This window comes from Sinocyclocheilus anshuiensis, unplaced genomic scaffold (assembly GCF_001515605.1).
Source record: "Sinocyclocheilus anshuiensis isolate Anshui unplaced genomic scaffold, SAMN03320099.WGS_v1.1 scaffold659, whole genome shotgun sequence".
Taxonomy (NCBI): domain Eukaryota; kingdom Metazoa; phylum Chordata; class Actinopteri; order Cypriniformes; family Cyprinidae; genus Sinocyclocheilus; species Sinocyclocheilus anshuiensis.
This window is the reverse complement of record NW_015549698.1, coordinates 480,321-499,292: the sequence shown is the minus strand read 5'-3', so window position 1 is coordinate 499,292 and position 18,972 is coordinate 480,321. Positions and strand designations below refer to the sequence as shown.

The window sequence follows — 18,972 nt, the reverse complement described above, 5'->3', positions numbered from 1 at the left end:
TCATTTTGAAGGTTCATTTAAACCAGTAATAAATACAAATAATAATATATACCTAACCATATAATGGCGTACAGTTAGCATTTAAAAGGAAGGAGAAAACACTTGGTCACACTTTTGACAAACAACAAGCGCTACTCTACACTGCTCAAAACTCGTGTTTGAATCGTCAGTGGCAAATTCTTTAAATATAAAAACGTAGTCAGAACAGCCGGCATTGCAGTCTACTCTTCCAGGTTCAGGAAACAGTCCTCCATAAAATGCGCTGCACACATCTGAATATTTAGGTTGAACTGTTCTGGAACAGTGTTGTAAATACAACTTAACCACTGATTTCTAGTCGTGTCCTCTTTTGGAAGACCAAACAAAGTAGTTTCGCTTTCACAACGAAACACACAGCGTCTTCACAACATGGCGGCGACGGTGGCAGCAACAATAAAGTCACGCCTTCTTTCTTTGCGTGAGACTTTAGTCTTTGCAACTTTAGGGATCTTATCTATTCACAAACAGCTTGTAACACTCTCACTATTAACAAACCATTAACTACGACTTTTAACTCCTAATTTGCTGCTTATTAATAGTCAGTATATGTGATTTATAATTACTAATAAACAGCCAATATGTTAATAATAGGCATGCTAAGAAGCAGCTAGTTAATAGGGAGAATTGGTCCCTTTACTAAAGTGTTGCCTTCAAATATTGTTGGGCGACTAATCAGCATATCATGTAGTCTTATCACGTTGACCAAAATTTTAGATGAACATCCCTAATTGATGTGTGGTGTTTCTCAGATCTGCTTGGGAAATGTATCGGTGAGGAAGCAAAGTATGAGGGCGTCAAGATGCTTTTCAACGCCATTCAGCAGCCACTGCTCAACAAACAGGTCCTCAAACGCTCTCACTCTCTGCTAAGTTGCCTTTTCTCTTTCATTGATCTTTTTCACGGATCTCTCATTTGCTCATAGATGACGTACGTGTTGCTTGACATCGCTGTCCAGGAGCTGTTCCCAGAGCTCAGTGAGGTAACGCTCTCCTGCACCACTCACACTGTGACACAGAGCAGCTCATCATGTTATTAATGGAGCTTCTGCTGTTTTGTCTTTTGTAGAATCAGAAGGCAGGTCTCTCCGTCTCCACTAGATGGATGTAAAACATTATCGGACCTAACATCAACATTATAAAGCGTTTATTGCACTACTAAAATACAATTATTTATTGACTTTAATGGGGTTTGTATGCCATGGCTATTCATTGGAAACCTGCCTTATTTTTACAGTCGAGTAGTAAAAGCATGATAATAACAAAAGGTTTGGATCAAGTAGATTGTGATTCAAGACACATAATGTCATTATCAGCATGATAACATTCTTCAGATCAGATGTAAATAAACATTTTACACTCTTGATGGTCCCTGAAGACACTCAAAAAGACACAAGATACAGACAAGTAAAAAAAATAAAAAAAAATGACAGAACTGAGACATTTCATATAGTGTCACAGCCATGTGCAAAATAAAAGTACTGAAAAAAATGTTTTGTAAATGCACTTCTGGCTTTGTGCTCAGTAAATAAAATCTTAATATATCCAGCAGCTTTGTCCCTGGTTATGTGTTTTACAATAAATCTTAATCTATTTAAAATAAATGCTTTGTAAAAATATGAATAGCTACCTTAGAAAAAAAGAGGATGGAGATGTCTTGCCAGACAAACTGCTATCTATAATCATCACAAGCTGTGCCGTTTAATTAACCATAATCATCATCAAGAAACAAATTACAGATAAATAACTTTACCCTTTTTTATAAGAATCTCATGAAAAGATGTACAGGTCATAATTGAGAAGAAAATAATCATTTTGAATAAAGAAAATGTCTGTTTGAGGACCAAATTATTACTTCAATACAAAACAATAAAAGTCAACATGAATTAAATCATACTACCATAATGCATAATGTAAATTCTACTTTTTTTTAATTTTCACATTGCAGTCATGAGAATTTGAGGTTAGGATTAGCTGAATTATCATGAAATATGACCAAAATATCCTTAATGGGCCTAAAAATAGGCTTTTTAAGCACAAACGATTTTGGAGTGAAATATGATCTGGTCATCTCTTTGTGAGATTCAGCATAAGTATACCCTCTATGAGTTTTAAAGAGGTGATCAAAAGATCCCTATAGAATAAGAACTTGTGACTTTCTTTGATCCTTACTACATCACAGTGTTGCCAGTTAATCTGTTTGCTTCTATGACAGTAACTAATCTTTGGATTAAAGGTGTCTTTTGTTCTCTCTGACTGTACAATGACACACAAATGGCTACATAATAAACGACTAAACAAACGTGACCCAGAGTACCCACACCAGCAGAATAGTGGACATATATCCTCGATGTCCAATACAAGAGCTTGTGAACTGAATCCGTCCTTCCACAGCTGGATGAACTCTCTTTCTCTCCGAGATGTAGCTGGCAACAACTGCTATATCCAGGTCTCCTATGGAATATGGTGCACAGTATATTGTAATGCTAAGTGTATGATGAAATGTGCATATATAGTGACTTACCGCTGTCATGCTTGAGTTTCTGTTGTTTGATCATAGAGTATCCATCTCCTCCGTCCACTAGGTAAGAGGGCAGCACCACTTTATACACCTTCTTTGGGTTGAGCGGTTCATAACGGGGCACTCGACACTCAGTGCAGAGCACATTCACGCTTTTAACACGGTTTCCAGGCGATTTTGATAAATCATACACCAGCTGAAACCCTGCAAGGTAATTATAAACATCAAATGAATATCTGAATTAACACTCAAGTCAAACGGACTAGTTTTATGATGCTTTGTTCATTTTGAGAGCTTAGCAACATTTGTCCATGCTATTCCAGTACTCAAATTGAGGGGGAGCTCTAGTTCACATAGAGTATACTTATAAACAGCTTACAAGAATTTCCCCAAAGTAAACGTACCTGACACCTGTAGGAATTCACCAGTGCTTCCTCCGTATCTGCGAACGGAGTGCTCAAAGACCTCTCGCAGAGTCGATCCATTCATTTGGACCAGGTCAAATGTACCTCCAAATGGCAACGCAGCGATCAGATCCTCCATTGTGATGGAGCCTTCAATCGAAACATGCATTAGGTGTGTTTCAGTATTATATTTACTGCTCGTGAAATCCTTAATCATCACAACCAAGTCAATTAAACTTAATGGATATCGATCTGTCCCGTTAGGAAGCATAAGTGATTGTGAATCAGTGTCTCATACCATTACTGTTTCGCTCATCAATAGGTGATCGAATGGCTCCACCGTTCAGAATACAAGAGCTGACATGGTTCCACTGGATTTCATCAGCGTATTTAATATTATTATGGACCTAAAATACAAGCAGGAAAGGTGTCCTTAAGAGCACGATTTTCAGCAAATCTACCAAATTATATAGCAGGTCTGTTTAGAGTTGACAGTACATTTTTATTTTCACTTTGCCATTGGTTGAAATGTTTGCTGCTTGGATCATTTTATTACTTTCAAGATTGGATTTGCTTCTGAGACTGCTGTTAGTTCCTATTGGGTTTGAGGTTTTGCGTTTTGATTTTGGCTGAGCGATAAGTGCTTGATTGAACTTTTTCAGGTACAAAGATTGTTTCTGAATGTGTGTTTGTTTGCGCCTGGTATCAGCATCTTTCTCCAGTGATCCAAGTCAAGACATGACAGATGTTAATACAAGATGTAAGCAGACACATATTCAAAAACAATCACACAATATGTGTCTCTGCATGTTGTTCTCAAGCACGCTGAAGAACTATGAAGTTTTGGCATGTTTGGCGTTCCAATTTGTTCTGATGTAATGCTTATTTTAGTTTAAAGCTGCATGCAACCAGCAATGGTTGATTGTTGAGATCAGTGGATGGTCCTACAACCATTCTGGATGCAGTTTACACCTAGATTTCTCTCAGATCACACTACACTAATGATAATACCAGGTGTAAACAGGGCCTAAGATTAACATCTGCATTGTCACTCAATGCTTTTGTAGGTGTTAAAGTTAAGCGATTTTGTACACAACATCATGCTCTACAGAGTGAGATGTTTGTTCCATCTAGAGTAGTCCTCGTGCCCATGAAAAACAATATGCAAAATAATGCTATCAAAAAAAATGTAACCGCAAATGTATCTTTAAAGTCACAGACTTATTCACTCACCATGGCATCACAGATCAAATTTCCCAAATTACATTCACGGAATCGACATTCCTCAAATGTTCCATTGAGATAGACTAGAGTCTGTCCCACATGCTGAGCAGAGTAATTGGCCAGATTCTTCCTCCAAGCGTCCACTTCAGCCTGAATGACTGGATCTTGACAAAATCATATCACAGGTTGAAACTGGCATATCAATAGGGCAACCCACAATAGAAATGCATCACATCTGATAAATACGGTGTAGTACAGGGGTGTCCAATCCTGCTCCAACACACCATCCTGGAAGTTTCTAGTGCTCTTGAAAACCTCGATTAGCTGGTTCAGGAGTGTTTATTTAGGGTTGGAGATAAACTCTGTAGGACAGTGGCCCTTCAGGAGCATGACTGGGCACCCTAATAGGTTATATTAGTATACTAATGTCCATTGAGTGCCCACGTTTTCAGTGGTCCTGATTTCATGAATTATTTGTGACCTTGGAGTACAAAAGCAGTCTTAAGTCGCTGGGGTATATTTGTAGCAATAGCCAAAAATACATCGTATGGGTCAAAATTATCGATTTTTCTTTTATGCCAAAAATCATTAGGATATTAAGTAAAGATCATGTTCCATGAAGATATTTTGTAAATTTCCTACTGTAAATATACCAAAACTTAATTTTTGATTAGTAATATGCATTGCTAAGAACTTAATTTGGACAACTTTAAAGGAGATTTTCTCAATATTTAGATTTTTTTGCACCCTCAGATTCCAGATTTTCAAATAGTTGTATCTCGGCGAAATATTGTCCTAACAAACCATACATCAATGGAAAGCTTATTTATTCAGCTTTCAGATGATGTATAAATCTCAATTTCGAAAAATTGACCCTTATGACTGGTTTTGTGCTCCAGGGTCACATTATTCCTGTTCATTTTCTCTGTAAGGATTTTGAAAAATTCTTAAATCAAGAGTTCTTTCTACGACTTGAACCAAACCAGTCCAAGATCGCAACATTGCAAGCTTGAAGCAAATCTGGGAAAAAAATCCAGGAAAATAAGCGAATTTGCTCGCAGATTTAGTTGCAGGCTGTATTACACTTTTATTTGAGCAGAATTGCTCATTAGAGATTGCTAAACTCCAACTTTCCATGTTTGCCGGTGTTTTCAGCTTCCGTAAGGTAGAGAGAGCACATGCAAATGGTAGCCAGATTGGAAGATTAAATAAACCACTGGGCAGAACATGTATCAATTCAAGATAAAAGCTTGTTTAAGGATTAATAACCAGCAGGTAATTCATACAGATGAATAAATAACTGCCCTATCTGAACTGATCCAACACTGAACTGAGCTGAATAGTGACCCTGTTGTCTTTAAGTATCTGAATTGTCTGAGATGAGTTTCCATAAGTGATTCTGTTATTTTCCTGTTTATTACTGTGAACCAACTCAATTACATCCTTGGCAAAGCTTCATCGGCTTGGGCAACTACCTTGTTACAGTTTTCTTTTTCATGATAAGATAAAATACTTGGCTCAGAATTTGACCACTGAACACACTGTTTAAAAACATTTCCCTACTGCGAAGATGGGATTTTTCCTTCCGGAAGCCTGTTGTCCTATAAGCTCTACTGACTTGTTTTAAATTCTCTAATTTGTTTCCATGTTTCCAGTTTTCTTACCTGGTGCTGTTGAGTTATCCAGAAGAATTGGATTGCCTGAAGACTTCACCACATTTCCATTTGAATCAAAAGTCACTTTTAGGAATCCCAGATACTTTCCAAAGGCATAGGCCTGGACCACAGGAACCTGGCGCCCATCATCTGACTGGACCATGAATGGATATGGTCCTGCAGGAACTTCTGTGGATGGTGGAGTTCCTACAGAGATGAGCACACAAAATAAATGGACAGAGAGTACATACTTAAATTAAGTACAGTAATAATACTGTGCAAAGTTTTTTGTAGTAGTTAATATCATTTGCTTTAGTGTGATGTTGATAGACATTCCTTTTACTAATACTGCAATAATCCAGAGAGGTTTCTGTATGGACAAGGAGTCCAGCAACAAATAGTATGGGCTCACACCAGGTATCAGCCAGGTAAATCTGGCCACTTAATAACACAAAATAAGAACACACCTCTTCCTAGCAAGTCACATAATTTATGGCATAATTTATGCCCAGAGGACAGAAGCGAAAACCCATGTGTAATTCTTGGGGTTAGTGGTCTATTCCTGCTTGCCTAGAAAACACAAAGGCTGCAGCAGAGGTGAGTAACATGCAAATGAGTAGTATTTGGCAGCCTGACCAGAGTTTCTGAAGCAAAAGAAACTTCAGTCAGTGCTGTACTGGTTAGCTGTTTGGATCAAAATAAAGCATTATACTGTTTCACCTTTAGTCCATCACACCCATTACGGTCACAAAGCCCATGTCTTTTATTAAAACACAGATTAATCAAATTTAATGAGAGTGGTATTAGAGGTGTATGGGCGTTACTTTGTTTGTGATGGGATCAGCACACCTGTGCACCTGTGCATACACCATTTAGCACTTTAATGTATTTCTGCGGAGCTGTTCCAAGAGACCACAGCCCTTATTAAGAGAGTGGAAATTAAAGTTCTTGATCTTATTATGAGTGTCATTTTGTTTTGAAAAGTGTTGGGAACGGACAGTCCATTGCACATCTTTAACAAATAAAATGATTCACAAATTAACCTAATTTGTGGTCCTGGTGAAAGAAGGTGTAGAATAGAGGTACACTATTTTAAATTTCATTGAGTGAAAATTACGAAGTGTACCAGCCTCTGTGAAATTATATTTTCTTATTTTATGCAGCTCCACAGTTAACTGGACAACAACAAAAACAGCACAATGTAGTTGCAAATTCACATCGATTGGTAATTGAAAGAAAAAATCTGGTGTTTAGAGGTGAGTGAATTCTGACTCGGAACTCTTGAACGCAAAGGCCAATCACAGGTGTTCAAGAAATCAACAGATATGACTGTGATTGGCCACATTGCTCAATGCTACAAAACACATTGTAAATAGAAAGTTTTAATGAACACAAACGCAAATGCGCACTGTAGCCTTTACCAAATTTGTTTCACCAATATCCTATAATTACAGTTTTAATTGAGGGTGTTTTGACTGTGGCGCGTGTGGCGCTTCTGTGCTACACGGAAGGAAAAAAAAAACGTAAATGATAGGAAAATAATTTTTTTGAAATAGTAATGAATTCGAATAAATCAAAAAGTATAAACTGACACCAATAATAATACATACAGTGGGTACGGAAAGTATTCAGACCCCCTTAAATTTCAGAGGATCCCCAAATCCAGGTGTGAAAAACTTGTTGCATCTTTCCCAAAAAGACTCATGGCTGTATTAGATCAAAAGGGTGCTTCTACTAAATACTGAGCAAAGGGTCTGAATACTTAGGACCATGTGATATTTAAGTTTTTCTTTTTTAATAAATCTGCAAAAATGTCAACAATTCTGTGTTTTTCTGTCAATATGGGGTGCTGTGTGTACATGAATGAGGAAAAAAAAATTAACTTAAATGATTTTAGCAAATGGCTGCAATATAACAAAGAGTGAAAAATTTAAGGGGGTCTGAATACTTTCCGTACCCACTGTATAAACCCATAGGCAATTAAATGATACATACCTGTGTATAGGAATGTATTGGTGTGCCCTCCAATCACAACATCCAATCCTCGAACTTTCTTTGCGATATTTTGGTCCACTTTGAACCCAGAATGTCCAAGGGCGATGATCTTATTAACACCCAAAGTGATGAGTTTGTCCACTTGAGTCTGTAAAGCAGTAACCTCATCCTCAAACTGGAGATGGGGGCCTGTAAAATCGTATAAATATGAAAAAAACCCATCATGTTATTGATGGCTGTAACCAAATCTTTATATTCTTCTGTCGACTCTAATCCGTTTAAATGTGCCATCAGGCAAGTCAATCACTCTCAGTCAACCGAATCTGATCTTGATTGATTCTAGGATCTATGTAATCTCAAATGATATGGGCTGGATTAGTGGAAGTTTAATGTTAGTTGCACTAAAGCACTAAACGTGGGGCCTCATTTATAAAGCGTGCGTACGCTCAGATTTGATTTTAGTGTGCATGTGCTTAAATCCACGCCAATGCTCATATTTGTAAAAACTGCCTTTGACGTGGAAAAGTGCTTAGCGTCCAAGCAGACGTACACATTTTTTCTTGTCAGAGTACTGCAGATTTTTGGAAATGTAAGCTGTTCTTGCAGCTCGCTGTTGTAAATTAAAGCATTTGGACAATGACTGGTGAGCTTTTATATGTTAATGCCATTACAGTTTTTTCAATTGCTAGCAAGCGTTTACCAATACTTAAAGTATTTTTTTCTAAACTCTTTAACACAGCAACACAACTACATCACACAATTAGCCAACCCTTTTTCTACATATACTAAAATTGAGTCATTCAGTCAAAACATTAGCACTAGTTTTCTATCCAACAGGAACATATAGTCAATCATAGCACATAGTCTGTCAAAATGCTAACAATTACAAAAACTGCATTACTTGTCATGTTTCAGTTCTACCTGCATATAATAGACAATATAAAAAGCCATAGTTTGTTTTGTAATTTAGCCTTCAGTTTACCTTCAACTGAAACCCATTTTAGATTTTTCAGTGCTGAATGTGTTCATTCTTGGCAACATGCTATCTAAAACTGAATGAGTCATTACTTTATAGAATATACAATAGAAAAAATAGGGTCCTCTATGCAGAAATTCAATTGAAACCTTCAGTTGTTACAATATTCTATATAGAGAGCTTTTTTTCAATACTTTTGAGCTGCTGTTGCAGAAGTAGAAGCTTTATACTATATTCAAGGTTTGGAACATTAGGTCTTCATTTCTGACATGCTGTGTTTAAGCAAAATAAGACTAAAAAGATCCATGATTTTGGTTTTGGGTAAGCTTGTGTGAAAAGGTAAAAAATGTAAGCATTTTATAAACATGGTAATTGACTGCATATTGTGCGAAAACACGAATTTTGTTAATGGTATGGTCACAACAGATGGATGTTGTGCTAATTGTGTTTAGAGTTTTGAAAATGTGACTAGAGACTGGACAAAAGGATGTTAGCAATTGAAAAAAAACTGTAATTAGGAGTTGTTTACAAGGCAGAGAGCTGAAACCATTCAGTTGTGCGCAAGTTTCGTTTCATAGATTTCACATCTGAAAGAGACGCGTACATGCGTTCTATGAATCACACGTACGCATATTTGAGAGATGATCGTAAAATCAAATTTAGGATGGTTTCTGCACAACATTTTATAAATGAGGCCCAGAGTCAAGAGGAAGAGACTGAATTATTGGTGACAGCTTTGGATACAAAAGAAAAGAATATCAAATGAAGGGTGTTTCATTAAAGAACAGTATGTCCATTCTGTTCTGCAAAAACAAGATTTCGTATGTATGTCAGTGTATTTTCTATGTGGATGCTATAAGGCAGCTTAGCATCTTAGAGGAGCCTATTTGATGTGACGTGTATGATTTGAGAATAGGAAAGAGCAGACAAATATATAGTTCAGTCATGAAACTCTAGATGGCGCATGCAACGGGTTGTTAACGTAACCGATGATAATCAGAGTTAAACGACTTGGCACAGCTGATTGGTTCATGCTGCATATGCAGCCAATGAGCTTACTGCCTTGCATTTATATGGCTGGCTAGCATTCACTAGAGATTCCTGCAGCGCACTTTCAGAGTTTCTCTGAAACCATCCATCTTCCGCAGCTCCACCTGTATAGATCTACTACGGGGTTATTTTATATGCTATTTGTGCAGCAGCAGTATGTCTTAAATACTCACAGCACCGTATCGCCGTATGCATTGGCAGTAGCAAGTTCCTGTACTTGCTTGCAGCAGCAGCAATAATCTACAACTACAGCAATGACCAACAGCAGCAGCAATTCTGCCAAGACCAAATACATTAACATTGTCATATCCATCACCATGCTAAAATCTTCCGAGAGTTGTCATGATTGAATTGCATTTACAGAAAATCTGTAAAATATATATATATATACTGAACAATAGTTGTTAATGTAGTGACCACTTTTTTTCTGGATGTGCTCAAATTGTCCATTTATAACAGAAAACTGCATAAAACTTGAAGCATAAGAGAAAAAAGTGTGAATTTTGTGTACCATTGCAGCCCTACTAATAACTGCTGGAAGATAGTTCATTCTGCTACTTCTCAGGTTGCTTATCAATTTTAGGATTCTGCTTACAAAGCCTTGAACCGGAACCAAACTATTGGAACTTGTGTCACTTTCTCAGTTTAAAGGATTATGAAACACTAAACTACATCTTCTGAAATGTTAATAGAAATGTTTGTGTTGTGCAAGAAAATGTTAGCCTCCATTAATGTATGTAATGAATTCATGTCAGCTTGGCTGAAATTCTCTTTTATAGAGACAGAGCCTTCGACACAAACGCAATACATTCAAACTGTCTTCAGAACTCCTCGAGTACCTAGAACTAATCAAACAGTTTATATTTCTGAATAAACATCGGAAAAATGTGTGTGTATGTATTTATTTGTGAATAGAGATCACAGCATATGTGTGTAATTGCGTGATGCACTTTGAGCTTAAAGTGTATATTTGTTCCTTTTGTCGCGTGCAAAAGTGAACCGCAGCATGCACTTGGGGGAAGCTTTGATGCTTTGAACTCAACGAAAGTGAAATAAAACTGAGTTAGAAACCATTGTTGTGTTGTCACTCCTGTTGTTTTTCACCCCTCCACTAAACCTCAAGTATACCACACCTAGTTGTTCTCATGTTTTTCAAAAGAAATGTGGTGATATCTAAACTGTGTGGAAATAGGGGATTTCAGGACCATTTAAGTCTAAACTTAAACTTTAAAATGAATAACAACATCGCTGCCCTTTGTAGAACTGCTTAAAGCTGAGCTGAATTTGATGAGATTCACAGTTATTGATTTCAACTGAATCAAGACTAATCTGACTTGATCTGAACAATGACACTGTTTTCGTTCAGAGCTACTTTACAGCAGAATCTGACCTGTCTCCATAGTTGAGTTTCCATCATTGATTCTGCTGTTTTCCTGTTCACCGTGAAGCTATAATGTTCAATAAAAAGCTCTATACAAAAAAAGGTGAAGACTCATTTGTTTAACCGAAAATACATTTATTCCTATACTCAACTCTTAGTTGTGCAGCAACTAGTCAGGTCTGAAAACATTATATTTTATCACTTTATCATTAAATTGAATAAAGAATGGCATCTACACTAATGTTAGTCTGGTAACACTTTATTTTGATAGTCCACTTGAAACAAGTAACTTTGCAACTACATGACAACTACCAGTCACTTGAGTATTCGCAGACTATCTGCTTAATTTATATTTAGATGGTCCCCAACAGACATTCTACTGACTTTAAGTAACTTTGCAAGTGCATGTCAACTTACTCTACTAACCCTAGCCCTAATGTAATGAGGGTTAGTTGACATGTAGTTGCAAACTTACTTACAGTTAGTAGAATGTCTATCACAATAAAGTGTAACCATTAATACTTTTGTTTCCCTTTAGATTCCTATCCTGAAGGCACCAGGGCCTTGTAGATCCAGCCTCGGCCTAGTTGGATGTTCTGCTTCATCCACTATTTGTGACCCGTGCTGGCAAAATGAGTGTGAATGCGCACAGGCTAATTTTGAGCTACACGCAAAAGAAGTGAAAAATGTAGTTGAATTTGAGGTTTTCACAAAAATGAGTTCATTAAGCCCTTGTCTAGTGATGCCAACGCTCCAAATAGTAATTAAACATCCAAAATAATCTTAATTTGTATGTTTTCTGAGAGAAGAACCTTTTCTTCGCTTGTTTCTCACAGTGACTTTCATCCGAAGCGCCTGCATAAAGACTCTTTTGACAGCGCGCAATCCCGATAAATATACACGTATACACAGAATTACAGTATTTAAGTACTATTCACACAAACATAATCTGTTATGTCTTGAATGAACGTTTGGGGAACTGTTGGCGAAAAACATTGGATGTGTAACATTATATTAGATCCGTGTATTACAGTAGGTCTTAATATATAGGCCGTCTGTCTCATGTTGAGTTAATTACACTGGCCATGTTTAGCATAAGAATCCAACTCTTTAACAAAGTAAAAAAATTAATAAAAACGATTTGGATGTAGTTTCTGTACCAAATATACTCCTTACAGGTTCGTATAAGTTTCGGAAAGTTTTTTTTTTGAGCCTGGCTCTTCATGACGTCATTAAGGGTGGAACTCCTTATATGGGCACTTCTCCCGGAAGAGCGCACCCGCGCACGCATCAACCATTTTTACATTTGATTATTTGTTTTTCTTATGTTTAGATGTAAAAATGAAAAAGGTAGTGCATTATTTGTTTCTTATATGTGACCCTGGAGCACAAAACCAGTATTAAGTTGCTGGGGTATATTTGTAGCAATAGCCAAAAATGCATTGTATGGGTCAAAATTATAGATTTTTCCTTTATGCCAAAAATCATTAGGATATTAAGTAAAGATCATGTTCCATGAAGATATTTAGTAAATTTCCTACTGTAAATATATAAAAACTTCATTTTTGATTAGTAATATGCATTGCTAAGAACTTAGTTGTAGAATAGTTATTCGTTAATAGTTAATAGAAGAATAGTTGTATCTCGGCCAAATATTGTAATAATCCTAACAAACCATACATCAATGGAAAGCTTATTTATTCAGCTTTCAGATGATGTATAAATCTCATTTTCAAAAAATTGACACTTAAGACTGGTTTTGTGGTCCAGTGTCACATATTTGTATACCGTTTTATTGCATCTGTTCTTATTTATGATAAAAAAAGATAAAATAAAAAATTGCTATAATTTAATTATTAATGCAGTAATTATTATTAAGAAAAAAAAACTGGAGAAAAAGATGCAATGTTGCTAGGTGATTCCAACAAATCATATATACTTTTGTAGGTCTTTTAATGGAGAATGTGAAAATAAAAATAACTCATTTTTGAAAATGTGCTCATTTTGCCATCACAGGTCACATATGTCGCTGTCAGTCGACTACATTGCCATCTGTGCCAAATGACTGTCGTATCTCAAAGAGTGACTGTCTGTGCGGTCCTTCAGACTTCCATCGTTACCTTTACAAAGGACAAACTTGCTACATCTAAAACTCACAGACACCTAGTGACCTGCTATACTCAAGGCAAATTTATTTTCTTCAGTTTGGACGAAGAAAGATTAAAGTACCTTTGCAGTGTTATACTGTTAGCAAACATCTCAACGCTCACACTGAAGTAGCGGCGTTTGGGTGAATATGTAAATATGTGCGGTGCGCTTTCCTCTCAATAACAAAATAAGCATACAACAAAAATGAAAGCGGTGAAACAACAGCAGTTAAGAAAGCATCTGATCATAGCCATGTGGATGATTGCACAAGCTCTGCAATCAGCTTTAAGGTCTTTGCGCACCGAGTCTGAAATTTTCGTCCGTCATAAAAAAATTTGGATCGAGTTCAATTTTCTGCATTTTTCGCATCTGTAGCAAGCATTTTGACTCAGTGTGGAAGGTTTCTGTGCGTGACGACGACAAATGCGAAAAAAACACATGAAAACATGGTGTGCAAAGACCGTTACAATATTAAATTTGAAAAAAATAAAATAAAATAGCCCACTTTAACACGAAGAGACAACTAATTAGTAAGCCATTTAAAATGACACATTTCACCTATATACTTAATAGCAAACAGTCTACATGCTGGTTTGTGAAAACATGCCTTTCTCCTTCTTAAAGCACGATAATATAAGAAGTTGTTAAGAGTGTGATTTGCAACATTATGTGTAAACCTGGCCTGGTTATTATGAAAGTAATAAAGTATCTTACCTGGTAGAGACAAAGCAGGGGTCTCCACTGACGTGTAACCAACAACACCTACTTTCTCTGAGTTAACAGTGAAGATCTTATATGGGAGATAGTATCCGCTGATCTGAGGAGCAATCGTTTGATCGGCTTTAATATTTGCGCTAAGAACAGTACAGTTCACTTCCTGAAGGAAAGGTTTTAGGAGGCCATCCACTCCATTGTCAAATTCATGATTTCCTAAGGCCTAAAGAAACACACAAACAATGTTTTATACAGTAAAAAAATGACATATATTATGTCATGAACACAAAATCAGTTTAAAGGCACTGGTTTGTATTAGCATTTTTGTACAATTTGCATGCATGCACCAGTAATTGGTTATAATTACGTTTGAAATGTTTAATAACGGCATGTTGAAGCAGTGCTGAACATGTTCTGAAGGAACACATGCACATCAAATAGTTTTCCGTAAGGTGCCGAGTCCAATGTCACCAACCATAAAAACACAATTCTTTACAGTGTAACAATTAAAAAGGAAAATACATGTATTTAAATATAAACAACATATATAGTTTAATAATTATATTCTATCAACAATTTAAGTCCAAAACGTTTTCTATTTCTGGCTCTTTTGTAGCACTTCAAATGGAGAATAGAAGAATTCACCCAACCATTTCTAAATTTTCTTTGACAGTGGGTGATTTGGGAATCTGCATTTGGGAGACACCTATTCTGTTTATGTTCCACAAGTTTGAGTCCCACTACACCTGAACAGGTGCTCTGCCCACTGTAATGAAGACTCCAGTGGCTCATGGAAACCTGTCCAGTACACTCTGTCCACTTCTGCTCTACAGTACGTCAATGATAAAATGAGGAATACATCCCTTTGGCGCCTATAATGATGGAAAACCTGTCAACACTTCAAAGAAATCCCATGAGTCACTGTGATGAGCAACTTTCAGGAAGGATTTGTTACACACTCTTTCTAGCAGCTAAAATAGCTAGATGTTGTAAAGAGTTTCATTTTATGTCTGTACACCTTAAAGCCATAATCTGTTCAATGTGTGCAAAACACTAATTCAACACAGAAGCTGTTTTTGGCACCATGACCTGCAGCTTTTAGTGACTTTCCTAGAATAACACTTGAACACCCCCCAAAAAAATTCAACTATGAGAAATCTTTTTTTCCCGCTTCTCAGAAGTAGCTACACGACGACTCATTTGCATTAATCATTTAATCGCATCCAGTTGCTTTGGGTGTGGGCACGCTCAATTGTGAACTTTTTACATTGCTCTGTGTACAAGGGTGCATGTGTTTATACTTTACTTTACTGTAGGCTACTTTATTATCCACGTTGTGGAAAATATATGAATGGGTTCCAGGACAGTCTAAAAAAATTAAAAGTTCAGTACTCTATATAAAAAACATCAGATTAATTAGCTGAAAAATATACAGTTGGTGTGATATCTTTAGCTTAAATGGTGTTCAAGTTTCTGAATATAATATTCTATATACAATAATATTCTGAGTAGTTTACAGTTGGTTTGATACCTTTATCTCAAATGGTGTCTGAGTTTAATTGATTTAAGTGGGTACAGAATATAAAACAAATGAAAAATATGGATTCAGTACTGTATATAAAAACAATAAAGGCATAATCTGGAAAAACAAGCCTTGTGCATTATAGGGAATAATATTCTGAATATGTTACAGTTGGTTTGATACCTTTAGATCAAATGGTGTTGTCCTTTAATGGATTTATATTATTGCATACATTAAAAGTTGTAAAATTATTATAAAACACATCAAATGGTAATTCCAAAAACGGAACTTTGTGTAATAGCAATACAAAAAGGGGATATATTTATGTCTATCTGAGTTAGTTGGCGCTCAAACTCCGCAGTTTTAATTGGCAAAAAAAACGAATGTCTAATGAATGTCAAACGCCAAACTAACGTTAACGGCCCCTGTAAGAAATCCAAAGCTGTTCGATGCAAATCAGTTCTTTAAACATCTTACATTTATCTCAGTCTTCCGTGAACCCCATAATGAACGGACATAATGCTTACCATCGCATCATATCCGAGTTTATTCATGAAATGCGCCGCTTCTGCGCCTTTGTAGAAGTTAAACCAGACGGTCCCCTGAAACTGATCGCCCGCGTCCAGCAGGAGAACATTTTTCTCCTTGCTACGAACTTGTTTGATTTTCGCAAACCTCCGCGCGACTCCAGCGAAACAAGGCGGTTTCGTGCATTTGCCCGAGTCCTTGTTGGTCTCCTCCACCCGTGCGTGAACATCGTTAGTGTGGAGTAAAGTCAGCTCAAACTCTGTCCTGCACATATGACAGTGAATCCAGATGAAAAGTAATGCATTGAGCCACTGCATCCTCATCTTCTCAGCCCTCTCTGAACTGACAGTCCCATCAGAGGAGCTCAGCGGGCTTTAGTCTGGAGGCGGGGTTAGGGGGCAGCTCCAAAAAACAAAAAGAGCCTATACAACAGTAGCCTACATGCACCACGGGTTAAAGGCACAACTGAAGAAAAATATGTATGTATGTTTTTATTGTACATTGATTGAGCACATATTTTGTGTGAAAGCAAATCATAAAAGTGGTTTGTTTTGTTTAAAAGTCTCATAACTGTATGAGGTGGCACTTTTACCACACAGAGTAGCTCACAGGCATGGGGCAAAAGGCACAACATATTTATACATTTACATACTTTTACATTCAGTCATTTAGCAGATGCTTTTATCCAAAGCGACTTACAAATGAGGACAATGGAAGCAATCAAAATCAACAAAAGAGCAATAATATGCAAGTGCTACAACAAGTTTCAGTTAGTCTAACGCAATATTAGTATTAGTTATACAAACACTTTAACAATTGAATACTCTTAAAACAATCACTTTAGCAAAGTTTGAACTACTTTCCGTTTATTTTATTATATGATATTAAACATGTTTCATTATAAATATGGTAATTATTTCCAATAAGGTCCAGCTTAATAAACAGTATGATATTTACCATCTGAAACTAACCCTGTCAGCAAATTGAAAAGTCTGCCAGCTATTTCAAATCATGTTAATTATTGTGTCTTTAGTAGGGTTGCAAAGGGGTGGAAAATGTCCGTAAACTTTCCAAAAATCCCTGGAATATTCCAAAAAAAAATCCTGGAAACTTTCCAAAATTTCTGGAATATTTCCGAAATGTACTGGAAATTTTCCAACTTTTTGCAACGCTAGTCTTTAGCCCCAACAGCAGGGGCACTTTTTACCCCAAATGTATAGTAGTAGTAGTAGTAGTAGTAGTGTAACCTATTTAATGCCAGCATCTTAGGCTATTTTCATGGCAAAAAAAATACAAGTATAACAAATACAATAAAAACCAGCAAACAAACACAAGTTATATTACACAAGATTTTTTTTTAACCCCAAATACATATTCTTCCGTTATATTTAAATAAATGTGAGGTAGATATGTGGGGGCGTGTTTAAACGAGCCATTTTAGGGGGGCGTGGCAGAGTCTTAACTTTGATAAAGAATATCTCTTTGGTTTTGAGACTTTAGTCTTTGCAACTTCAGGGATCTTATCTATGCACAATCAGCTTGTAACACTCCAAAGAGAAAGGAAAACTTGAAATCGCATCATATGACCCCTTTAATTAGCTAACAATTTGATTGATTCTTCATTTGCTACATAAATCTACAATATTAAAAACAAAAAGTGCCTTGCAGTCCGCGATTGCATCAAGTAGCAGCCAAATTTCTAGATGCATAGTCAAACTCGGTTGTTAAGAAAAGTGCCGAGGTGAATTTGAATGTGGTTGAAGGAGAATAAAGTCAAATCTTTTACCCTCGTGCCCCTTTAGCTCCACTGAAAGTGATGACTTTTTAAAAAATAATTTACTTTGAATTAATATTATTAGGTTTATTATGCTACGTAACGCATCAAGAAATCTTAATATACCAACCTTGAACTTGAAAAAAAAAACTTGTTGTAAGACGGGGCACAATATCTCATCTCAGCACTTTTGATGAATGTCTATGGCTATTTTTAATTTTGCCATTTCATCTGAATGTCAACATTTTTGAGATTCGAAGACCAAGAGGAAAAAATGTATTGCTCAGGGGTTGCTCTTCCTTAAATTCTCACATCTCTCATTTTAGTATCAACAGTGTTTCAAATGTTTCTCCTAAAATTCCTTAGGAGAAATAGTAGACACAAATGATCCTTACAGAAAAACCACATGAATTTCACATGTGCAAAAACACATGTGGTCACATACACGTGATTCTGCACATGTGAAATTTAATGTGGAAAACATGTGGTTTTTCTTTAAGGGGAGACATGAGAAATATTTGAGAAAAAAAAAAAAGAGTCAAAACTGAGAATGTGGCGGAAGAAACATCAATATCTTGCTGCAATCTCTATCAAGACTCTATTATGGGAATATATTGCTCAGTGGTTGCTCTTTCTAAACTCAGGAGACTTAGTAGTGATTCTCATGTATTTCTCATAAAATTCCTTAGGAGAAATTAAAGTCAACACAACTGAGACATGAGAAAGTTCTGAGAGAAAAGAGTTCAAAATGACAATGAGAAACATGGGAGATCTCGTTGTCTTGCTGTAATCTCTTTCAAGACTCTATTAATTAAAAATGTTTCATTGGACATTCTTTTTTTGCTGTCAGAGCTATGGCTCTGACAGAGCTTACTCTAAGCTCAGGATACTAAGGGGTGATTCTCTTATATGTCTCACTGAGATATCAGCTTTGTCTTCAGATGTCTTCAATTTAATTTAAGGAGAAATGTTAAACTTTTACTAATATTGTAAATACTAAAACTATCATTTATTGCATAATACATTTCAGAATATCAAGGGTTAC

The 18,972-nt window shown here is 36.3% G+C and overlaps 2 protein-coding genes across 3 annotated transcripts in view; one reads left to right on the top strand and one right to left on the bottom strand.

The window, feature by feature from the left end:
* Window positions 1–1,452, top strand: part of LOC107660509 (sorting nexin-14) — a 47,477-nt gene extending 46,025 nt beyond the window's left edge. For both annotated transcript variants that reach the window (XM_016449829.1, XM_016449828.1), the window contains 3 exons: window positions 789–880; window positions 962–1,018; window positions 1,105–1,452. In XM_016449829.1, coding sequence (XP_016305315.1) covers window positions 789–880; window positions 962–1,018; window positions 1,105–1,146 — 191 coding nt within the window. In that variant the 3' untranslated portion in view covers window positions 1,147–1,452. The remainder of the gene's footprint in view (window positions 1–788; window positions 881–961; window positions 1,019–1,104) is intronic.
* On the bottom strand, window positions 1,186–16,480 carry nt5e (5'-nucleotidase, ecto (CD73)). The gene is made up of 9 exons (XM_016449831.1): window positions 16,153–16,480; window positions 14,104–14,326; window positions 7,835–8,023; window positions 5,849–6,046; window positions 4,194–4,348; window positions 3,259–3,367; window positions 2,961–3,110; window positions 2,560–2,760; window positions 1,186–2,489 (listed from the first exon to the last, which is right to left on the bottom strand). Exons 1-9 carry the CDS (start codon window positions 16,474–16,476, stop codon window positions 2,329–2,331), a joined length of 1,710 nt encoding a protein of 569 aa, XP_016305317.1. The 5' UTR covers window positions 16,477–16,480; the 3' UTR covers window positions 1,186–2,328.
* Window positions 16,481–18,972: the final 2,492 nt, after the last annotated feature.